The sequence below is a fragment of the Bubalus bubalis genome, chromosome 11 (genome assembly GCF_019923935.1).
Source record: "Bubalus bubalis isolate 160015118507 breed Murrah chromosome 11, NDDB_SH_1, whole genome shotgun sequence".
In the NCBI taxonomy this organism is placed as follows: domain Eukaryota; kingdom Metazoa; phylum Chordata; class Mammalia; order Artiodactyla; family Bovidae; genus Bubalus; species Bubalus bubalis.
In genome coordinates, this window is record NC_059167.1 from 80813478 (window position 1) to 80838011 (window position 24534).

Here is a 24534-nt window from a genome sequence, read left to right on the forward strand (position 1 = left end):
CCTTACCCTACTGCTCTCCACCCCGGTGCCCTTTCCCAGTAAAATCTCTTGCTTTGTAAGCACATGTGTCCCTTTGGACAATTCATTTCCGAGTGTTAGACAAGAGCCCAGTTTTGGGCCCTGGAAGGGGTCCCCCTTCCAGCAACAATTCTATAATCATTGAAACATTTTTTGGACTGATCTCTCAGTGGGAAATTGTTAATACTAGTGTTAGTTTGAATATTTTAAATCAGAATCTCTATGTAAAAAGTCACATCCTAAGTAGTGGACATACTCAAGAGTCAGACAATCCTGGATTTGAGCCTTGATCCTGCTGTTTTATTGTTGTTTAGTCGCTAAGTCATGTCCGACTCTTTGCGACCCCGTGGACTGTAGCCTTCCAGGCTCCTCTGTCCTTGGGATTTCCCAGACAGGAATACTGGAGTGGGTTGCTATTTCCTTCTCCAGAAAATCTTCCAGACCCAGGGATCAAACCCATGTGTCCTGCATTGGCAGGCAGATTCTTTACCACTGAGCCACCAGGGAAGCCCTGCTGTTGACTGGTTCTCTAATCCAGAACAAGTTAGTTAGGTTGACAGCCTCATTTTCCTCTTGTTCAAGATAGAAAGAACAATACCTGGCTTATTGGATTGTTGACTGAAGTAAAAATGCACAAGGTGAGAGCTGTGAGTTTCAGTTTTACTTGGGAATTTACTGAGGACTATAGCCCAAGAGACCGTCTCAGGTAGCTCTGAGGAACTGCTCTGAAGAGGTAGGGGAGAGGTGATCATGTCTTTGATTGTGGAGAAGGGAGTGGGTAAGTGCTGTCAAGCACATCTTGGTAGAGGGCTACTGCTAGTCACAAGGCACAGATATCTTAGTTAATTATTTTAGTGCTTTTCTAAGTATGGGAAAAGGCAAGAAGTTGTGTTGCAGGAAAATGGGGCATGAGAGGATGGTCACTTCACAAGTCTTCGGCAAGACCCCAGGATAAGCCACAAAGTGAGGGTCCTTAGCTTCCTAAAGGAAATAATTCAAGAACTAGATGAAGTAGAGTGAAAGCAGGTTTATTGAGGGAGTTACATACTCCATAGACAGAGCGTGGGCCATCTCGGAGAGAAGCCCCATGATTGTAGTTTTTATAGGTTGGGTAATTTCATAGGCTAACAAGTAGGAAGATTATTCCAACTATTTGGGGAAAGGAGTGGGGGTTTCTAGAAATTGGTTTACCGCTCACTTTTTGGGCTTTTATGGCCAATCTCAGAACTGTCCTGGTACCTACGGGTATGTCATTGAGCATGCACATGTATTACAGTGAGCTTATAATGAGGCTCAAGGTCTATTGGAATTTGAATCTCCCACCATCTTGGGCCTACTTGGTTCTAAATGGTATTTTTCCTATCCTCTATTTTTTTTTTTTTTTTTTTGTGGGGGGGGGGGGAAGGGAGGGGGATGGAGGGCAGGCCACATGGCTTGTGGGATCTTAGTTCCTCCATCAGGGGTTGAACCTGGGCCCCTGCAGTGAAAGCATCAAGTTCTAACCACTGGACCACCAGGAAATTCCCCTGTGTATCATTCTTTTAATGGTTGTGCCCTGCCTCCTTCCCTCCTGTCTCAATTGGATTCAAATTTTCTCCTGAAAATATCCATCTGAAGGCCTGTTCTGCCAGTTTTCCCAAAGCACAGAGTGCCTCATTCCTGATCTCTACCCTCAACTCCTTTCAGAGTGTGTTGAAGGTCAGCCACCACAGTGACTAATGACTCAGTCCTTTTAGAGATACATGACAAGCGTGACATTCTTTAGTTCAAAGGTTGTGGGGATTAAATGAGATAATGTTAACAGTAACTAACACAGCACTTGACATAAAGTAAATATTAAGGAAATATTTGTTCTTATTAACTATCTTAACCCAGGTAATTAACTATGTCTGCTTTGTTATTTCTCTGAATAATTAGAAGTTGGGCAAAGCACAGAGCCCCAGTGTTTGGGCGTGCAAAATAATGGGTACTGGAGGGACTGCAACTCTTATGGCTTTCAGAGGACAAATCAAATTAAGTTGAAGCTGAAATCAGTGTAGAACTTAGACCTTTTGTTACTAAAACAGTTAGAAAAGAAAAACTGTTTCCCTCTACTCAGGTTCATTGGGCCTATAATTAGACTGAGGAAAGACAGATTAACAAGAGGAAAACCAACATGTTTCTTAACATATGCATTGCACATGCACGGGGAACAGTCAGTTAGTAGTGACTCAAAAGGGTGGTCAGAACTTGGGCTTATCTAATGTTAAAAAGCAAAATTCAACTCAGCAAATGTAAAGATTTTATTGGCTTTATTCAATAATTTATGAGGCAGCATCCAACCAACAGATATAAAGGTGCTCTGAGGAGTTATCTAAAATAAGAGACTTTTATAGGCAGAAAGGAGACAGAACAGTTAATTATACTAGACAAAAATTAGATTAGTTACAGCAAGGTCATTTTCCTTTAGGGGATGAAATAAAGTGAAGTGAAGTTGCTCAGTCATGTCCAGCTCTTCGCGACCCCATGGACTATAGCCTACCAGGCTCCTCCATCCATGGGATTTTCCAGGCAGGAGTACTGGAATGGGTTGCCATTGCCTTCTCCAGAGGATCTTCCTGACCCAGGAATCAAACTCAGGTCTCCTGCATTGTAGGCAGATGCTTTACCATCTGAACCACCAGGGAAATCCTTTTAGGGGATGGCAGGGATCTATCAGGCAGATTACCTTAATAGTACAGCAAACTACTCCAGTATTCTTGCCTGGAGAATCCCATGGACAGAGGAGCCTGGCAGGCTACAGTCCATAGGGTTGCAAAGAGTCAGATATAACTGAAGCGACTGAGCATGCACACAGTACTGATCAGGCAATCCCTGATTGTCTGGTTTAAGATTTCATCTCTGGGAGCACTGAAATTGTAATTAAGTTAGCATAAGTGACTCCATTTTAAGCCTGTTGTCTTGTTTTTAACAGTAGTATCTTAACCCAAGAAAGCAATAAACTTTTAGAGAAGTAACAGAGGAAAATGACTTTGAGTTTAGATATTCAAAGCAAGTTGTGAGTAAATACATGAAGTTGAGCAAGTAAATATATGAAGCATTAATGAAAAATAAGGGCCAGTTAGTAAAGTTTGTTATGTAGATTCCTCTGGTGCCCTCTCTGGGCTGATAAGGTCAAGAGTTTTCTGTCCTTCCTAGTAGAGAGAGAAGTAGGAACACCTTTCTGTCCTGCTTTTAGGCAAATAAGAGGAGGGCAGAGAACCTTTATTTTTAATTATTTATTTTTGGTTTTGGCTGTGCTAGGTCTTCTTTGCTGCTCGCAGGCTTTCTCTAGTTTTGGTGAATGGGGGCCCCTCTCTAGTTGTGGTGCATGAACTTCTTATTAAGGTGGCTTCTCTTGCAGAGGCTTTAGGCATTCAGACTTCAGTGGTTACGGCATGTGGGCTCAGTAGCTGTGGAGCACGGGCTTAGTTGCCCAGCAGCCTGCAGAATCTTCCTGGATCAGGGATCGAACCCATGTCCCCTCCATTGGCAGGCAATTCTTAACACTGGACCACCAGGGAAGTCCAGAACTTTTCTTGTATCTGTGTCTTCTCAGTTGCTTTCAGCTCAAAATAATGCTATACTAAAGTGGAATAGTTTGGGGTGGCATATTCTGCTACCCTTGAACACTCAACATTATAAAACAATGGGAAAGTGGAAGGTCATGAAGGTCCCCTGATAAACAAAAGCCATGAATGTACAGTGTATCTCACTATGGTAAAAATGACATTCTTTATCAAAAGAAACATATATCTTCCTAAAAAGAGGACTCTTCTAAAGATAATCTTTGTGTGAAAAAGTCTGTTTTCCAGTTCTTTTCCCTTTTATTTTCACTTTCTCCTTCAAATCCTTTTTTTTCTTGTCTCTGCTATTGCATGTAACAGCTCCACCCTTTAAACTTTGGCCTAGTGTGGCCAAAACCCCCTTTCTTTGTATGACAGTATGATACAATAAGAAATACATATTTGTTCTTCATCTCCAGGTCTGGCACATAGCTTTCAACCCTCATTATTTCCTAAGTGGTAAAAGCAATAGGAGCATCTTTTGTTATATTTGTTTTGGTCCCGTTTCTGAAATAGCTCCGGAGCAATAAAGGTGGAAGGTATGTCTTTTGTTTTTCATAACAAGGCCTTTTCACCACACTGGAGTTTATATTAATGAAGTGACTTTTGGAAAGCCCCTAAGGATGGAGGCTGGATGCCAGGGGAGCCAACCACATGATTCCCAGGTTGGAACTTTCGTTTCCTTCTCAAGGTCCAGTGAGGGGAGAAGGGCTGGAGATTGAATTCAATCACCAGTAGAAAATTATATAATCAATCATGCCTATGTAATGAAGCTTCCATAAAAAACTCTAACCAAAGGGGTTCTGAGAACTTATGAGTTGCTGATCACATTTAGATGCTGGGAGGGTGACACAATCTAAAAGATAAAGGAAGTTATGTGCCTTTTCCCCTGTATCTCACCCTGTGCATCTCTTCCTTATGGCTGTTTCTAAATTGTATCTTTTTATAATAAACCAGTACTCTAGTGTTAGCAAGAATTCAACAGAGTAAATTTTAAAGATCTAACTGCCTTTACTGAAAAACTCATAAATCAGGCAGCATCCCAACTTACCATTAGAGAAGAGCTCCAAAAAGTTACAGAAAGGGAGAGGTTTTCAGAAGCAAGACAAGAAAATCATAAACAAAAAAGATTATTTCAGGACTTCCCTGGTAGTCCAGTGCTTAAGTCTCCATGTTTCCTCTGCAGCAGGGGGCAGAGGTTTGATCCCTGGTCAGGGAACTAAGATCCTGCTTGCCTTTCAGCACAGTCAAAAAATCAATAAATAAATAAAAAGATTATTTCACGTTTAGACAACCTAGCTATGGGAGACAGAATGGGTCTTTGTGACAAATTACCTAACCTTTCTTTGGAGGATGGAAAGCATCTCATTGGTCCTGACCAGAAAATTCTGCACTCTCTAATTAGAAATTGGTTTTAGCACAAGTGACTCCATTTTGGACCTGTTGTGTTTTTTTGCTTGGTTGGTTTTTGTTTGTTTTGTTTTTGTTTTTTAGTTCCCTAACCAGGGACTGAACCCACATCCTTGGCAGTGAAAGCACAGAGTCCTAACCACTGGACTACCAGGGAATTCCCTGTTGTTTCTCCTTTAATATTAGTAAGTAAATTGTTTTCCTGGGGTCTGCGAACCATTGCAGTAAGTTATCAAACCTTAGGAAGGGGTCTTGGGAACCTCCAAGTTATAGCCGGTGATCAGAGGCACAGGTGAAACCTGAACTTGAGATTGGCATCTAAAGCAGAAGGAGGGGAGAGTCTTGTGGGACTGAGTCCTTAACCTGTGGCATCTGCACTAAGTCAGGGCAGTCAGTGCCAGAACCGAGTAATATTAGGAACACCGAGTTGGTGTCGACCGAGAACTGGGAAAATGCCTCGTATGGGAAAATCCACAGATTTGGTGTCAGAAGTGTTGTTGTTTGAGTACAGAAAAAGGAATCTTCTTTTCTTTTACTTTGTTTTCTAATATAATAAATAGGTTATTATTTTCTTTAAAAAAAAATGTTGAGGAATCTAATTGCAAACAGCGCAAAGTCAAATTTCTCAAGTATCAAGCTTCAGATCTAAGCCCTAGTACGGCAGCAAATAGCTTCAGTAAGCCCGTATCACTTCATCCTAACATAACTGTCCTGGTAGTCCCTGATGGAACAGAATAAATTTACAGGCTCCTTTCATTTTCTTCCCTTCTAGTCTTAGGGAGTCCCATAAAGAAAAACCCTCATCTTGCTTCCTCCCTGACACCCATAAGAGAGTTTACCATATTGTCCTTTTCAAAGGCCAAACACCCTCCATAACATGGGACTGAAATCATCACTGCTTGAGCAACACTGTCCAACAGAATTTTCTGTGATGATAAAAAAGCCTCTGTGCCATGCAATATATGGTAGCCACTAGATACATGTGGGTGGCTGTTGGGTGCTTGAAATGTAGCTAATGTGACTAAGGAACTTTGATTTTTTTAATTAATTCAAATCTAAGTAGCCACATGCAGAGAAGGCAATGGCAACCCACTCCAGTATTCTTGCCTGGAAAATCCGAGGGACGGCAGAGCCTGGTGGGCTGCCGTCTCTGGGGTCGCACAGAGTCAAACACGACTGACATGACTTAGCAGCAGCAGCAGCAAGTAGCCACATGTAGCTAACGGCTATCATATTGGAGAGAGCAACTTTAGAGCTATTTTACTCACTTTCTTTGTTTAATCTGAGGGTCAGACCTTAGTCATAGTTCATTCAAAAGGCAGTGACACCCGTTTGAAACCAAAGAACAATCTATCCCTGGCAGGCATAAGCTATCAGGTCATCAATTCCACCTATTTCCGGAAAATTTAATGTGATTTACAGGCACAGGAAAGAGGGTTTGTTAAAAATTAGTTTCCATTCATAAAGACCATATTCATACTTTAATCATACATAAATCATACATAATATCACATATGTTAGAGGTAAAAGATACACTTGTACACAGTGTATTTTATCTTGAAGCTAGGGAGAAACAAGTACCCTGCAGGCCTAGAGCAGGCCCTGAGAGTCTTCTCCATTCTATAATTCTAACAGATCCAGCCTAACCCTGAGATATCTCAGCTCTGGGGATGAAACCAAGCAGAGCCCTATAGGACCCTCCCTGGTACAAAAGCTCCTCTGTGTCCCCGTTTCTTGTTTGAAGAAAAAGGCTTTGTGGCTTCCCTGGTGGCTCAGTGGTAAAGAATCCGCCTGCCAAGGCAGGAGACATGGGTTTGATCCCTGATCTGGGAAGAGCCCACATGCCCTTGTACCACAGCTCTCGAGCCTGTGCTCTAGGGCCCTGGAACTGCAACTACTGAGCCCAAGAGCCACAGCTACTGAAGCCCGCAAGCCCAGAGCTTATGCTGCACAACAAGAGAAGCCATGGCAATGAGAAGCCTGTTTACTGCAATGAAGAGTAGCCCCAACTAGAGGAAAGTCCGAGCAGCAAGGAAGACCCAGCACAGCCAGAAATAAATAAATAAATAAAATCATTTTTTAGAAAAAGTCTTTGGTCTCCTAGGCCTTCCCTGAGTGCCAAAGAGCAGACCCAAGCGGTTACTAATTAGGGAGATGAGGGAATACAGAAACAAAAGACCGGCAGTTAAGAAACAATTTAAAGCAGCCCTGGTTCCTCCCCAAAGAATATACATAATGATCTGACATTTATGTTTGAGGTGTTCTGCAGGAACTAACGCCCCCAATCCCAGTGGAGGACGGTGACTACGGGCTGAACACAAGCTCATAGACCCCAGACTGGATGGAACCAGAAGGCTGATGATTAAAACTCCTGAAACCTCACCCTGTTAGCTCACCACCAACCAATCAGAAGAAAGTCATGCACCTTGTAACCCTCACCTCAAATGTTCCCTTTAAGAATGTATGTATGTGTATAACTGAATCTCTCTGCTGTACAGAAGAAATCAATGCAACATTGTAAATCAATTATACTTCTATTAAAAAAAAAAAGTGCTCAGTCATGTCTGACTCTTTGCAACCCCATGAACTATAGCCCACCACACTCCTCCATCCATGGGATTTTCCAGGCAAGAGTATTGGAGTGCGTTGCCATTTCCTTCTCCCGAGGATCTTCCCAACCCAGGGATCGAACCCAGGTCTCCCGCATGGTAGGCAGACGCTTTACTGTCTGAGCCACCAGGGAAGTCACAATATCTATTAAAATATATTGATTTTAAAAAATTTTAATAAGTTTTTTTTAAGAAGAAAAAATAATAACCCTTTCCTGAAAGCCTTCAGGGAGTTCAGGTCTTCTGAGCAGAAGCCACTTGTACTTCTGGCTGGGAGCCTACAATAACCACTATACTTTCCTTCACCACAACCCAGTGTCAACAAATTAGCTTTGCTGCTCAGCGAGTGGACACAAGTTCAGTTCAGTAACAGGGACATCTTAAGAGATCTCTTAACTTTAGTTATAAAAGGCATTTTCCATACGTTCAAGTTTCCCACTCATGACCATCCTCTACAGTAGAGGTGATTTAGCACACAAAGACAAAATACAAACACCTCTGTACTGCCTCAAAAGTTGAGGTCTCGAGAGATCTAATATCAGTTCCAGCCAGGTCATCAGTTGAATTCAGTTCAGTCGCTCAGTTGTGTCTGACTCTTTGCGACCCCATGAACTGCAGCACGCCAGGCTTCCCTGTCCATCACCAACTCCCAGAGCTTACTCAAACTCATGTCTATTGAGTCAGTGATGCGATCCAACCATCTCATCCTCTGTCATCTCCTTCTCCTCCCACCTTCAATTTTTCCTAGCATCAGGGTCTTTTCAAATGAATCAGTTCTTCACATCAGGTGGCATTTCAGCTTCAGCATCAGTCTGTCCAATGAACACCCAGGACTGATCTCCTTTAGGATGGACCGGTTGGATCTCCTTGCAGTCCAAGGGACTCTCAAGAGTCTTCTCCAACATGACAGTTCAAAAGCATCAATTCTTCAGTGCTCAGCCAGGTCTGCTGCTGCTCCTGCTAAGTTGCTTCAGTCGTGTCCAACTCTGTGCAACCCCATAGATGGCAGCCCACCAGGCTCCCCCATCCCTGGGATTCTCAAGGGAAGAACACTGGAGTGGGTTGCCATTTCCTTCTCCAATGCATGAAAGTGAAAAGTTCTACATCTTACAGGTTTTCTGAAAAGTGGGAGATTCTGTTAACCTGTCTAACAGTGATGTAACCTGGAATATCCTGTATGGTACAGCTTCCAAAAGCCCTTGACACTGTCAATCAGAGAAAAATTGCACAAACTGAAAGTTGAGAGTTAAGTTTTATTTGGGGACCTTACTGAGGACTATAACCCAGAAGACAGCCTCTCAGACTGCTTTGAGGAACTGCTCCCAAAAGGGAGGAGCCAGGATATATTGCAGTTTTTGCTGGGGATGGGGGGTGAGGGTGGGGGTGTCAGGGGGTGGAGGCATGTAGTAGAACATGGAAATCACAAAAACCAGACATCTCAAGTTAGTGATTTTAGTCCTTGACTACCTGTAAGAATTATTCCTTAGATATGCACCTTAACTATCTAGGACAGACAGTTTCCTGTTTATCTCCATCCTGAATTCCCTTCAGGGCACACCATGGAGGGGTGGGCTGAGTGGGCAGCCAGCAGTTGCTCTGGCTGATGGCCTGATGGCAGGCAGCATTCATTGTTTACTGGAACGGCAGGTAACGTTCTTTGTTTATTGGAATTATATGCAACATTCCCTTTTCATAACACTTAGCACCTTGTTTTTTTTGGTGTGTGTTTTTTATAATTAATTAATTTGGCTGAATCAGGTTCCAGTTGCGTCATGCAGGATATTTTGTTGCAACGAAATGAGTCTTAGCCATTGGACTACCAGGAAAGTCCCTGTTTCTTTACTTTTGATAATGGTGTTCTTAGTGCTTAACACTGGAGAAGGCAATGGCACCCCACTCCAGTATTCTTGCCTGGAAAATCCCATGGATGGAGGAGCCTGGTAGGCTGCAGACCATGGGGTCACGAAGAGTCAGACACAGCTGAGCAACTTCACTTTCACTTTTCCCTTTCATGCATTGGAGAAGGAAATGGCAACCCACTCCAGTGTTCTTGCCTGGAGAATCCCAGGGATGGGGGAGCCTGGTGGGCCGCCGTCTATGGGGTCGCACAGAGTCAGACACGACTGAAGCGACTTAGCAGTAGCAGTAGCAGTGCTTAACATAATGCTGGGCTTTGAATAGGTATGTTAATAATAATAGTAACTTTTTAGCATAAACAATGTACTAAATGTTTGAATTATCTTGGTTAATTCTCACAACAAGATAGGAGACAGAGGAAGAAAATTTAGAGATGCTATATAATTTACTCACAAACATGTAGCAGATAAGCTGCAAAGCCAAAATTGCACCCAGAATTCTGACCCTAGAAACATCTTCTAATTTCCAATGAGTCCTACTGAACTTTAGCATCTGAAGTGCTTCCTAAAAATGCAGCTATTAGCATCAAACCAAACTTAATGAATTAGAATCTCAGAGGGTAGGGTTTAAAAACTTTTTTTTTTTTTTTGGCTGCACCTCACAGGCATGTGGGATCTTAGTTTCCCAACCAGGGTTCAAAGCCTGCATTGGAAGCATGGACTTAACCACTGGACTGCCAGGGAAGTCCTGGAAACCTGAATTTTTAAACAAGCCCTCCAGATGATGGTCATGCACCCTGAGGTTTAGGACCACTCTGGTAAGAACAAGTGACAAGACGGGTCCACTTTTGTTAGTACTACTTTGCCCCACACCTTGCAAATTCCCAGACCCCTAAGCTCTAAAAATGCCCATTCTCTCTTTTTTTAATTAATTTTTATTGGAGTGTGAAAGTGAAAGTCGCTCAGTCCTGTTCTACTCTTTGCTTGATCCCGTGGACTATACAGTCCATGGAATTCTCCAGGCCAGAACACTGGAGTGGGGAGCCTTTCCCTCCTGCTTTACAATGTTGTGTTAGTTTCTATTGGACAGCAAAGAGAACCAGCTATACGTATACATATATACCCTCTTTTTGGATTTCCTTCTCACTTAGGTCACCACAGAGCACTGAGTTCCTTGAGCTATACAGTAGGTTCTCATTAGTTAACCTATTTCATACATAGTATCAATAGTGTATTAAATACCCATTCTCTTGAACTTCCTGTCCTAATAGTGATAATCAGATCAATTTAACACTGTGTTACATGAAAGAAGAAATCTCAGACTCTCCTGAGTCCAGCAGAAAGCCTAAAAAAAAAAACCAAAAAAACCCACCTTGACAAACCCTACCATCAGTATTCTCCCACCCTCCACTACTTCTAGTCTGGTTTTAACCTTATCAAGAGGATGCCTGCTTCAGGGACATCAGGCCTTGTTACCCAGTTCAGGCAAGTTCTGGAGCCAGCCAGCCTTAAGATTTGGCTCCTCTACTGAGCAAACCAATCAGGACCTCTCTCCCCCTCACCACCTCCCCCAACCCCCATTCCAGCTACTTAAAACCGACCCAGGTTTACAGGTTAGTTCTTCAGCTTCCCTCCTGGGGGGAGGGGAGGCAGGGATCGTCCAAACTGATGGAGACCTGGGGTTGAGCCACCTTGTTCCTGAGAACCAGGCTGGGGCCAAAGACATCCCCGGGGCTGAGGAATGTTCATCTTGGCAGGCGTGGCTTAAGTTTGGGGTGGCCAGATAAAATACAGGATGCTCAGTTATGTCCCAAATATTGCACAGGACAGACTTACTCTAAAAAAGTAGTTGGTGTTTATCTGAAATTCAACCTTAACTAGGCGTCCTGGTTTTATTTACAAAATCTAGCAGCCTATTTGGGCCACAAGCTCCCAGGCCCTTCGTAGGAGCGTTCCACCGTTGGTACTGTGTCCACAAACATCTTAAGCATCTGGTTAGAAGGAACGCTAAGGAGAGGACCTGGGAGGACTGGGGTCTGTAATAGGGAAGATTGTGGGAGCGTGCAGGGGTAATTCTGTTACCTTTTAATTATCAGAGAATGGAGGTTTGACGGAGGAACTCGTAGTTTCAGTACTACTTACCTCCCTCACTGTCCCCAAACGTGTGGCCGGACTGCGGTCCTAGCTTAGGAGGGGCTCAGAGACAGCTCACGTGTCCCGGCCGGCCCAGCCTGAGTCCTGCGACCCCGCCTCCCCCGCCGCGGCGCTGGCCACGCCCCACTTTGTTATCCGACGCTTTTCTCGGTCAGCTGGTGCTGGCGTCAGGTGGAGGGATGGGCTGGCTCAGCTCGACCCGGCAGGGCTTGTTTACTATGGCCGATGATCTGGAGCAGCAGTGAGTTAACCTTGTCTCTTTTCTCTCTCTCCCTCTCTCTCTCGGGGCCGTGAACCTGGGACTGTCTGTGGCTGAGGAACAGTTTTAGACATCTTCCCGCCTTTCCTTTTCAGGTCGGCTTCCGGGGAGGGCTGGGGGCTGCGTTTGCTTGCTTTGCTTTTGCCCAGGAGTTGCGGCCGCGAAGCCGAGGGAGCGATGGAAGATAACGCTTGCCTGCAACCCAGCGATTCTTACTTTCCACTTTAGTCTCGGCGATCATTCCTCGCTCCCCTCTAATGCCTGCGCCCTGGGATTAGATTTAGTGGTGATGTCTCAGATCCCTCAAAGCAAGCGTGTGTGGACGCGGGTGCGGGGGTAGCAGCCAGGTCTGCTGCTAGTCTGCGTTTGCTCCCCGACTCGAGTCGGAGGTGTGGGAAGAGCATCGCTTAGCCCCACAACGCGAAGGCTTGGAAAGCGGAGAGAGGGCTCCCCTGGGCTGGGATTGGTCTGGGTTAATAGGCTTGCAAGTTCCTTTAGCTTTCGCCCGGCGAGACGCTTAGTTGCCAGCAATCCTAGTTGATAGTTTTTAATCATCATTAACAATCTCCTTAATGCTACGGTTTCAGAATTAGAGCTTTTGGATTTTGTTACCGCGATCTCAATGACAAGTTTGGGATGCCACCTGTAGGTGGTGTGGCAAGCAGTTCACCGTCTGATAGGAACAAGGAAAAGTTGCTTGGAGAATGACTCAGCTTCCACCCAAGCCCGGGTTATACCAGAACTGGGCCTTTCCTGAATCCCGTGTTCCCCCCATTTTGGAGCTGCTTGCAAAACTAATAACGTTATGACAGTAATAGCTTCCCAGGCTTGAAGGAATTGCCAAGGAGAGTGGTACTTTCCAAAATGATGCTTTCAAGAGGAAATTTACAATACCTACAATGACTTAGGGAAACACAGAATATTAGAGTTGATATTCAGTCAGTGCAGTTTCTTTCTACAAATGAAGAATCCAGTGTCCAAAAAAGTTAGACCGCAATATCACAGAGGTCTAGAACAGGCTTCTTACAGCACAGAACCTCTTCCGGCTCACCCACCATCAGGGTAAAGATCCCTTGACCCTAGAGGGATGAGACCACCCCAGTCAGGCTAAGCTCATGGCTAAGGGGCCACTTTGCTTCTTGCCTCAGTTCCCCACCCCCAGGCCTCCGCATCTCCCCAGGGGTACTGAGCAGATAGTGTGCCAGGTGCTATACCTCCAGCACTTTACTGGTAACATTTTCAGTGAAGAAGAGAGGCGGGATATCTGAGGATCTCTGCAGAGCAGCCCATGATGCTGTTGTTCTTTGGGACAGCATCTCTCCTGAGTGCTGCTTTGGGCAGATACGAGGCCATGTGGGGTCCAGATGACATGTTCTGACTTGTCACAGTCTCTGTAGGATGGAGAGAAAGTTTGCCTCCTAAGACCAGCAACATTCTATGGTCTTGGTGCCCGCACTTCAAGCCTGTAAGGAATTCCAGTGGATCATTTGAAGGGTTCTGAGTCTTCGTAGGATTGAGACCAACAGCTCTCATCTGGCTAAAGCCACTGATGGACCAGTTTCAGCTGTAGCTCCAGTAATTCAAACCTCTTAAGATTTGAGTAACTGAGATCTGCTACTTGAAAAGCACAGAATATGGATAGTTTATGATTTGGCCAGGGGAAAGAACATTTACTGAGAGTGTGTACTGTGCTAGGCATTATTCTGTGCTTTAATTTATTCGATCTTTATGACAACCCTATGAAGTAGATACTATTATTACCTCCCTTTTAAAGATGAGGAAACTCTGACAGAGAAAGGCTAAATAATGTGCTAAGGGCACATTGCTGGTGAGTAGTGATGCCAGGATTAGAACTCTGACCTTTGGCTTTAGGTCACATGTCCTTTCAGAAAGCAGGCAAGTGTAAAACTGGTTGTATATTGAGTATCCATGTGTGGCCTTAAAAAGCTGAGGCTGGAATGTCCAGAGGAAACACAAGGAGAAACCTGGATTTGACTTTTTTTTTTTTTTTGGCCTTGTTTCTCAGCAGTGAAAGCACGGAGTCCTAACCACTGGACCACCAGGGAATACCTGAAACCTGGATTTGAGATCCAGGTCCTGGTTCTGCTTCTTTTTCTAACTAGATGTATGGCCTCTTTGGGCATCACTTTGCTCATCTGTTAAATTAAGAGGCTGGACTAGATTTCTAAGGAAGTAGCCTAATCTAAAATTCTGCACTTCAAATGATGCAGCACGGTGCCCAGTGTGTAGCGAGAGGGGATTAGTAGTGGTTGCCCTCACTCCTTCACAGAATGCCCCTGCTTGACTATTCTGATGTTTACAAGACCTTCCTATAGCTGGTAATGTCCATCCTGAAATCCACTTCATCCAGGCAGAGTTCAAGAAAAGAATAATATGGGATGGAAGAGGAATAACAAAAGCGATTCATTGAGCATCTGTTTTATCCCAGGCACCTTATGAGATTCCTTTCATTTCTGGATGCTCAAAGACAGATTATTTATCAGGCCAACACCACTGTGCTCATAAATGACATTACTATGATGTAAATCTAGGGTTTTTTAAAAAATTACTCTAACACTGGTCTGTTCAACCTGTACCCTGCAATGACTTAAAGTCCCCTGGCTGTAAAGTAGAAAACAAGATAGGTTATCTTACCTGTTTTACTGCAAGCCATTGGTGGCAAACTTTCTACTCATTTTATAATCTGGAAACAAGGCCAGAGGCAACATGTGTCCTATCAGGGAATCAAAACTGAGCTTGAATCCAGGTCTCCCTCCTCTTACTCCCTGCCTATCCCAACACATCATTCAAGGCTGGACTGATTGCCTGAGAGCCCCACTGGCCACTGACACAGTGCTCTGGACTCCCAGGGGCTGGGAAGCAGGCATACACCAACCCTGGTACTCTGCCAGGAGGGCAAGTGGCATGGGAATTTGTCCTACTCTAAAGGAACATACAGTCCTAGGGATGGCAAAGGAGAACTGAAACATTAGTTAAAAGTTGGCTTTTTCTCCCCCCTTGTAACCTCTTTGAACATTATAATAACCAATAACAAAGGGGAGTTGTAAAGCTCAAATGAGATAAAAAATGTGAAAGAGCTTTATAAACTGTTAAGTACTGTACACATAGTATTCTGAGTATCTGTTGAAACAAAGGGTATGTTGTTGCTAATAACCATTTACCAGAGAAGAGTAACAGTTTATCAGGCAGCCATGGAATTGCTGACTGCCACAGGGGCAGGTTTCCTGAGCCTGGGAAACACCCTGCACCCTGATAACTCTTTTGTAACTGCCAGCAAGACTGGGGGTATCAATGTTTGCAATATTGCTAGTGAATGTTTCTGTGTGTTCCTGTCCCAGGCCTCAAGGCTGGCTGAGCAGCTGGCTGCCCACTTGGCGCCCCACTTCCATGTCTCAACTGAAGAATGTAGAAGCCAGGATCCTCCAGTGTAAGTAGAAGGTGGCTTGTGCCACCTCCCTCAGGAGCCCCAGGATACAGGGTCTTCCCAGAGCCTGGCCCACTGAGCCCACTGATTCCTGGTTGACAATGCTTGATGTGAAAGGAAGGGATGTCCATGATTGGAGGGACGCAATTTGGGCAGAGGATGCACATTCTATGATAGCAGTTCCTTAACATCTCCTGCCCTGTCCATCAGAACAGAAACCATTCAGCAGAAACCATTCTGCCACATCCCACAACTTCACCTCAAACCCTGTACCAGCTATTAATACACAATGTGTACAAATACACATTCACTTCTTCCTTCTCTTATTCTTTTTCCATTTCTCCCTTTCTCATCAGACAAACACTTAGATTTACCACCTTCCTAGCCAAGGACCAGCAATCCTATATTCTCTAATAATACTGTTCCTTGTATTCTACCCAATAAGCCACCCTTCCCCTTCATCCAGTTACCAGAGTAGTTGGGGATTCCCACTGGCCAGCTCTCCTAGGCAATGTTCTGTGGGGTCAGGGCATCCCCCTAGGAGCACCAGCAGCCACCAGCTCAAACAAGCCCCTTGGGCCCCATCTTCCCATATTTTTCATATGATCTTTCCTGCCCTGCACCTATTGCCCTAGCCATGGCTACCCTGTCTCTTATGGGCCTGAGTAAGTACAGCCACAGAACAGTCAGTTTTCAAGCCTTTGTCTGAAATTCATGTGACTTACCTCAGGTAGCTCTGTTGTGTGACTGCCTTCACGCCAGCAGAGCAAATACTGCCCACCTTCATCTTTCCCTAAGAAGGACCTGGCTTGACCCTCCCAGATACCCTCAGTGAGGACACACTCTCCCTCCGCCAAGCCCCAGGCATATACAGGTACAAGAGTAATGAATGCCAGAGCTCTGTGGGGTCACTTCTACCCTGGACCCAAAGGGAGCCCAAGGAATACAATGGCCCCTCTTAATGCCTATGGATATCTACAAGGATCTTCCCTGTAGCTCAAATGGTAGAGAATCTGCTTGCAACGCAGGAGACCCGGGTTCGATCCCTGCATCAGGAGGATCCTCTGGAGAAGGGTATGGCAATCCACTCCAGTATTTTTGCCTGAAGAATCCAATGACAGAGGAGCCTGGCAGGCTACAGTTCATGAGGTGGCAAAGAGTCAGACACAACTGAGCAATTAAGACTACTAACACTAGACATCTACAAATTGTACTTGGAGTTGAACTCTTAGGCTGTATGATCAGAGAGTTGTAAAAGGAAAGGTGAGAGAGGCCAGGAAGGGTTTGGGGATGAGAGAGGGCTGAAAAGTGAGAGTCCAAGCAAAAAGATGACACGGTCAGCACACAGTCTTATCCCTTTGCCCTGGACCCCTCTCCCCAGGCCTCCAGAACAAGTTCCTGGCTCGATATGTGTCCCTCCCAAACCAGAACAAGATCTGGACAGTGACAGTGAGCCCTGAGCTCAGGGACCGCACCCCACTGGTCATGGTGCACGGCTTCGGGGGCGGCGTGGGCCTCTGGATCCTCAACATGGATTCACTGAGCACCCGCCGCACATTGCACACCTTCGATCTGCTAGGCTTCGGGCGAAGCTCGAGGCCAACGTTCCCCAGGGATCCAGAGGGGGCCGAGGACGAGTTTGTGACCTCAATAGAGACGTGGCGGGAAAGCATGGGAATCCCCAGTATGATCCTCCTGGGGCACAGTCTGGGAGGATTCCTGGCCACTTCCTACTCGATCAAGTACCCTGACAGGTAAGGAGGAGCCACCTGTCTCCATCACAACAGTGCCTTGCTGGGAGTCTTCCATTACTCATTTCCAGTTGTTCTCTTCCTGGGCAACTTAAGGGCTATGGTACCTTCAAGCAAAGAAAACTTGTCTTCTCCCTTTCCCTCTTTTAGAGTTAAACACCTCATCCTGGTGGACCCGTGGGGCTTTCCCCTCCGACCAGCTGACCCCAGTCAGGTCCGTGCACCCCCGACCTGGGTCAAGGCTGTGGCCTCTGTCCTAGGGCGTTCCAATCCACTGGCTGTTCTTCGAGTCGCTGGGCCCTGGGGTGAGTAGCCTGCAGATAGAGAAACTGTCTCCTCCAACCACAGCTGTCCCATTCTAGAAGGCCCCCCCTGCGTCTGGATGCTCACCATCCCCTTTTGTTCATGAAAAATGGGAATAAGCCTAGCGTTATTTTTTAATGTTAATCTGGACCAAATGTCTTGGTCGGCAGTTTCAGAAGGTTTTTTTTTTCCCCCCTTCATCTGCATGGAAAAAGTTTTTCTATTCAAGAGACAGATGGAACAGAACTTCTACTCTGTGTCCCCAGAGAGAGAGAAAGGGGTTTCGAGATGACTCTTCCTCTACTGAGTTTTTATGCTACATGTGTGGGTTTGTGGCAGCTGTTGGTGTTTCAACGTGGTCACTATGGATCCCATCTCTGCAACTCACCCAGCATCTGTTGCCAGGAGAGGTCAGAACCAGAGCCTCCAGTATCACCTACAGAGGCAGACAAGCCCCTCTACACCATGCCCTGCCCCAGTCAGACACCACATCACCACTTAGTAGCTGTTAGCAAATCCTGTGAGTGAAGGGAGGAAGGAGGCAGGGCAGCCAGAGTGCATAAATTTAGTAGGCCCCAGCCTTCTGACCTCACACTGCTGGCACCTTCCTGTCTGGAGAGGAGCCTTTTAAGGAAGTAAAAGCAGCTTCCCTTTATGGTAAAGGTGGGCGACGCTCTATCTTGCACTGATGGCTTATATATACACGGTAATGTTCAGCAGCCAATTATTAGGGGTTAATTGCTGGTGGCTGAATAAGAGTTGTCTCTCTAGGCCCTTCAAGAGAAACAGAATGGCTCTGGGTAAAAGAGAAAAGCGAGCATATGAGCAAAAGGTAGGAGTCTGGGGAGAAAGGAAGGAAAACAAGAGACACAGGTGCCAAAGGGTACTAAACGGGCAGAGGACTGGTCTTCTTAGGGTGCCCAGCACTGTACACTCCAGCAGACCTTCCCTAATCCTCCAGGCAGGAGCCCTGTCCTAATCACTGTCCCCATCTCTGGACTTGCCTCTGGCCAGGGCCACACATAGACATCAGAGCTAGTATGGTAGGGGCAGGTGGCTGGCAGCCATGGAGGAGGGCGAGTGCCCAGGGGATCCTGCCACACCTCCCTCTCACCCCTCTGCACACAGAGAGAGCAGACTGGAAGAGAGAGAGAGGCCAGGAGACTAGGCCCAATTTTTACAGTGTGTTTCAAGTGCCGTACTGCTTGTGTATGGACTATTTAAAGAAAGGTGAAAGGAACAGATTTCTCTAAAACTGTGCCCCGAGTCTGAGATGCCAGTGTTAGGTTTGCCTCATCACTTGTATTCTGTTACAGGCCTGAACCTGAGAGGGCTCTTGGTTCCATCCACTACCCTCAGAAGATTAAAAGGCCACAGATGGTCTCAGGGAGAAAGAGAACATAGCTCAGACCATAAAAGCAAAGCATCTCAACCATGGACTCTTGTGGGGTTTGTGATCCTTGGAGGAAAGGATCTTGGGATTTCATTGAGCTGCAAGTAATCCAGTTCCTCAGTGACCTTAGACTGTCCAAATTCTTTGGCAACTAACTGACTCTCATTTGAGGTTACCTGGAGCTTCCCAAAAGACTTAACATGCTCTGTGACTATAACCTTAAGTGTACAAAGCAAACAAACCCTTAAGAGAAATAACGTTTGGTTAAAGTTGTTAAAACAATGACAGGGGTCTTTCCTCCCCACTCAAACTGGCTCCCCCACGTTCTGTTCTCTCCCAGGGCCCGGCCTGGTACAGCGATTCCGACCGGACTTCAAGCGCAAGTTTGCAGACTTCTTTGATGATGATACTATATCAGAGTATATCTACCACTGCAATGCACAGAATCCCAGGTGAGGGCAGCTCTGTGAGTCAGCTCAGCGTCGATGGGTTTGGAGTGAAAACTCCAGAACTATCCCAGGATCAGTCTGTGCTGTATTTTTTTCCTTCCACAGAGCTCTCATCTAGTTAGGAAAACATAGGCGTTAGCAGGCTTGCTTATTTCCAGAGACTTCCCCAGGGATAGGCAAAAAGGGATGGAGAAAATAATAGATTAATTAAACATACCACCTCTCTCTATAGAAGAAGACCCTTACTCTTTCCTGGAGGTAAGCAGTTAGCCTGACAGGCAAAGAGTCTGGAAAACATTTGCAAAGATCTTTTTTTTTTTTTTAACTGAAGAAGTATTATGAACATGGTATTGTTGTAAAGGAAAAGAAAGGAAGCAAGTCCTCTCCTGTCCCAGACCTGTAATTCCCTCATTTTCTTGTTATTTTCTCTCTGAGATATCATGTGATATTGCTTCAGAGAACCTCCTTGTGTATCTTCCTTGGCACATGTGTGACTGTACCGCTAGGCTATAGTCCTACAAATAGAATTGCTGATGGAAAGATTATACATTTTAAAACGTAATGTTTGTGCACCTTGAAATATTTACTGTTGGGATAGGAATGCCTTTTCTGTCTTTTGGAGAATTGAGGATGTCCCCAGAATCTGAACAAGTTTATGTTTGTGACAACTCAGACAGTGGGCCCCTGGCCCGTACCCTGTGATCCACAGTCTTGGCAGCCACCAGCCAGGGTGGAGTCAGGGAGGTAATCTTCCCTTGGGCAGTGCCATGTGAGCTGCTGATACCATGAGGCACCACCTCTGTGGGGAGTTCACCCCAAGCTGCTAGGAGGCGTCACAGGCGAGCCAAGATCACTGGGAGCAGCAGTACTGCCCTGCCTCATTTCAGGCCTGTTCAGCCTGAAGCTGTGAAGCAACTGGGACTTTGCATTCCAGTACCACTGTCTGAGCATTAACCTCAAATTCAGACTGCTTTCAGGCAGCGTGGGAACTGTCCATCTAGCGTTCCTCAGAAGCTCAACTGATGGAAAGGCCCTGCTTAAACAGCAGTCTAGAAACTCAGTTCAACAGTCAAATCAGCTTTCTGCTCGTGATCCCTCTCAACTGGGCTCGGTGCCAGTCTCATACCCCCTGAGGCCTTGCAGGCCCACCCCTAGTCCTTTCCCCAGAGTGTTCCCCAGTCTCAGTCCTACTTCAGTATAATGAATGGCCTCCCATCTAAGCCACAGAGTATGTTGTCACACAACTCACTCAGGTCCTGGAAGAAGCAGAGATGATATTGGTGATAACCAGCCGCTTCCCCCGTTTGGGGGGACCATCACTCAATTTTATAAGCCCCTGAGTCTTTTTGAGTTGTAATCTTGAGTTCATGGTAACTGTTACCATTCCCTTGGAAAACATAATTTAGCCAAAGAATAATATTTGGGGGGTGGGATACTTATTTCGCTTCACTAAACTTAGGGACTTTGTACGTATTTTCATTTTCCCCATAATAACCTCAAAAAGTGGGTATAATTTCTCTCCAGTTTGTAGATGAGAGAACTAAGGTGTATTCTGGTTCCACAACTTGCTAAGAAAGTAGAACCAGGATTTATAGGTATGTCTCTCTGACTCGAGAGTCCATGACTGTTCCACTGTGCTGCAGTGTCTTAGAAAAGGACTCTGTTCCTGGTGACCTGTGCAGAACTCAGGCTCCCCTTCATCTCAGGGATGCTAAGGAGACTGGGGACATAACCCCTGAACAGACCGAGCCTGCTGGGTGCCAGTCTCCCCAACCTTTCCTGCTTCCCACAGCAGTGACAGAGCCGTCCGGACAGCTGGCTTCCCCTCCAGCCTTGCAGACCCCTCCTGACACAGCCTCTGAAGGCTCTCCCTCAGGAAATGACCAGGGAGCAAAGTAGATTAGATTGGCCGTCCTTGCTTCTCAGGTAGCACGAACTGCTACTCCCCCTGGGTCCTCGCAAGCCTGACGTCTCATTCCCCAGGCTCCTCAGTTAACCCTCTGTGCTTCTGTAGTCCTTGCCCATCAGAGCCCACCTCAAGGAGCCCTTCGACCCTCTCCTCCAGCCCCAGCCAGCCAACTCCCTAGTCTGTGTTCTCCTAGAACTCCACTACCCTTTCATAATTCTTGGGAAATCTGAAGTTAAGTTAATTCATTATGTGATGCCTGAAGGATGAGGAAAATGGGAACTCTGGGAGGGCAGGCACTGCATGTGTCTTGTTCATATGTGCCCACCCTCCACCCAGGCTGCCACATCAATAGCTGTTAAATACATATTAACCTGTATTACATACAGGTTAATATGGCACTCCTCAGTGCCATGGCATGGGGTTTTCACAAGTGTGTCCCTCCTACCTCATCTGTGTGCAGACCCTCTGGAGATTCAGTCCTGTCTCGTAATCTTCCTAATATTTAATAAGCCTAATGCTGAGCTCGGAGGTAAACAAAAAGAGGCCAAAGATGCTGCCCCAGCCTCCGAGAGACCCGCAGATTGACATTTTATGCTGTGGCATTTACTCATCGCCTCACCCTGTTTTGCTTTTCCAGTGGGGAGACGGCATTCAAAGCCATGATGGAGTCCTTCGGCTGGGCCCGGCGCCCCATGTTAGAGCGAATTCACTTGATTCGAAAAGATGTGCCCATCACCATGATCTATGGGGCCAACACCTGGATAGACACCAGCACGGGAAAAAAGGTGAAGCTGCAGCGGCCGGATTCCTACGTCCGAGATTTGGTACGTTGCCACCAGGGCAGACAGACTGAGGTGGAAATCTTGCAACATGCAGCACATGCTGATTTGACTCAGTGTAGCTAAGAGACCAGGTAGCGAAGGGTGATGGGAGAGTCAAGGAGAAAGAGTGGAAAGTTTGAGATAGGGTCATGAATTTGAAAGGGTTGGCTCTCTGTAATATCATAATTCAGGGTTCCTTGCCTCTGTGTAGCCAGTCAAGCTAAAACGAAGGTTCTTGTCCAGTAGTCAGGCCTAGGGAGCATGCTGCCCTCTTCCCCTGTAATTCTCACTCCAAATCAGAGCTGGGTACAATAGAGGCTGCCAAGAAGCCTTCCCACCATTCTCCTGCCTCCACCTTCATTTGCTAAGGAGTGTGCTTACTTATGGCTACCCACTCCAGTATTCTTGCCTGGAGAAGTCCATGGACAGAGGGGCCTGGTGGGCTATAGTCCATGGGATCACAAAGAGACATGACTGAAGAATTTTCACTTCGTGCTTACTTAGACTGGTGCCTCACGGGTCCTGGGTATCGAACCTGTGGATGACATGAGCATGGTGGGACTAGTGTGGAAGGAAAGATACAATCAGGGACCATAGGAGAAGTAAGGATGAGATATTGGGATTCACTGGTTGCCACTGGGAAGTGCCAAGATATGGGGAGAAAGGTGGACAGTTGTCTTAGAGAAAATAAGTGCTTATGGCAGCAGGCGAGCAGGTTTACAAGAAAAATAAATGGTGTGGCCACTTTCCAGTGCCTAGAATAAAGGGCCATCCTGCCCCTGGCGGGGTCCTCCCTCCATAGGAGATCGAGGGTGCCTCGCACCACGTGTACGCAGACCAGCCGCACATCTTCAACGCGGTGGTGGAGGAGATCTGCGACTCAGTCGATTGAGCTGCTCTTCCTGGAGGACGAGGAGAAAGCCAGAGAGTTGCTCTCACCTTCCTGTCTCCTTACTTACCCCTCTGTCCTTTCCTCACTGACTAACATGTGCCAGCCAGGTGGAGTCTCGGGCTGTCCCCAGGGCAGGACCACAGAAGAACAAAGAGCACTATGACCCCACGCTGAAGGCTGGAGGCAAAAGCTGCTAGAGGCCTTGCGCTCCCCACCCCGGGGAAGCATAAAGGGTTGTAGAGTGCCACCCTATTCTCTCCATGCCAGCGTCACCAGGCAGTGGTTGTGAAGGGACTGCACCAAGCCATGCCTCCCTGTGCCAAGGGAGGGCAGCTGCTCCTCCTGGACAAAGGAGAGGCTCTTAACAGCTTGCCCAGGTCTGGAGTGTGTCTGCGGGAGGAGGGGGGAGGTTCCATGCAGGACATCTTTCTCCTCCATCACCCCAGCCCCCCAGCCCATGCCAGTTCTGTTCAGGGGCTGGTTGGGGAGCTACCAAGAGCAGGTCCTGGAGCTCTCATGACCTAAGAGGTCATATCCAAAGCTCTCATTAGCAGAGGAGGCAAAGGGCAGGGCATGGCTGGTCCATGGAGAAACAGCTCAGGGCTCCTGGCGGACTCTGTTTGCTAAGGTTTGAGGCAGGCATGGAGGCCACGGGGCAGGTCCTGGCCAAGGATAAGCCCACCTGGCCGCACATTCCAGCCTCTTTGTACGGGGATTCTGTTTTCCTGCTATGTCTCAGCCCTGGCTGCCTAAGCCGGGAACACTCAAGTGCTTCCTTCCCTGCCCCTTCTTTATCCCATTGGGAGGCCTCTGGGCCTCCCTCTGTGCCTTGGGCCCTGAAGCCCCACCCATAGTACTGAGAACAGTGAACCCTGATGGAGAGAAGGGAAGGCCCTTTGACCCCAAGCCGTGTCTGGATCCCCATCCTCTCTAGTATCTGCAGGGTTTTTTTGCCTGCTCACGTGAACCTCTGCCCAGGACCCAGTGGGGAGCCTCCAGCCAGCAGTTAGTTCCCTGTCCTCATCAGCCACAGGATGGTTCTCACTGCCTGGCCCTCCATCCCTTCTGCCTGTCCTTCTGGTCTCCAGCTCATCTGTCCCCGACCTACCTGTCACTCTCTCCCGGGGACTGGTTCTGGGCAGTAGGCGGGGCCTGGCCCCAGAACTAGGCTAGCTCCCACCTACTTCTTCACTTTTGTAAAGCCAACCCTTTCACCAGAATAGTATTAACTCCTGGTGCTTTGTACTACTGGTCCAGCTGCCTTGGGCTCCTTTTCTATATTAATAAAGAAATGAATAAAAATCGCTCATGGTGATGATGTTTAATATTGCTCTGACAAGAGTGCTGGGGGTGGTGCTGAATTCACAACCTCTCCTGTGATGTCTGAGTCAGAGGAGGGGCCCTGAGAGGTACCCATGCACAAGCCCCCCCGCCCCCATCCCATTTAGTGCATCATCTGCCCTCTGGACCCCGCCCAGTCTCCAGGTCAGCACAGGTCATCTCAGCCAACCACTTGAGAGGATCGATGAGGGGTGGGTGGGCCAAGCCCCAATTCATAAGAGAATTAGGCTGAACCGAGTGCTCCCTACTGTCCATTAAATAGCCCTGTCATCTGAAGTTCACCTTGGCCTCTACCTGGACAGCTCCCTCTGCCCTATTCTGCTTGCCCTCAGTATTAGCC

The 24534-nt window shown here is 46.7% G+C and overlaps 1 protein-coding gene across 4 annotated transcripts; it reads left to right on the forward strand.

Moving 5' to 3' along the window:
* Nucleotides 1–11725: 11725 nt before the first annotated feature.
* Nucleotides 11726–24157, forward strand: ABHD4 (abhydrolase domain containing 4, N-acyl phospholipase B). 4 transcript variants are annotated; one of them, XM_044925289.2, is made up of 7 exons: nt 11726–11872; nt 15250–15338; nt 16717–17089; nt 17237–17391; nt 19123–19234; nt 21778–21964; nt 22714–22740. In XM_044925289.2, exons 1-7 carry the CDS (start codon nt 11811–11813, stop codon nt 22723–22725), a joined length of 990 nt encoding a protein of 329 aa, XP_044781224.1. In that variant the 5' UTR covers nt 11726–11810; the 3' UTR covers nt 22726–22740. The 4 variants fall into 4 exon arrangements, with proteins under 4 accessions (XP_044781224.1, XP_025151841.1, XP_006077901.1 ...); XM_025296056.3 differs by lacking the exon at nt 22714–22740 and adding an exon at nt 22764–24157 and having other exon boundaries at nt 11727–11872; nt 16915–17089; XM_006077839.4 differs by lacking the exon at nt 22714–22740 and adding an exon at nt 22764–24157 and having other exon boundaries at nt 11728–11872.
* The last annotated feature ends 377 nt before the right edge of the window (nt 24158–24534 follow it).

Excerpts from the sequence above, each read along its gene's own strand:
- ABHD4 (XM_006077839.4), top strand. The coding sequence starts at position 11,811 with ATGGGCTGGCTCAGCTCGACCCGGCAGGGCTTGTTTACTATGGCCGAT. Across the intron at positions 15,339-16,716 it reads AGAAGCCAGGATCCTCCAGT|GCCTCCAGAACAAGTTCCTG; the intron begins GTAAGTAGAAGG and ends CCCTCTCCCCAG. Across the intron at positions 19,235-21,777 it reads TGCAATGCACAGAATCCCAG|TGGGGAGACGGCATTCAAAG; the intron begins GTGAGGGCAGCT and ends TTGCTTTTCCAG.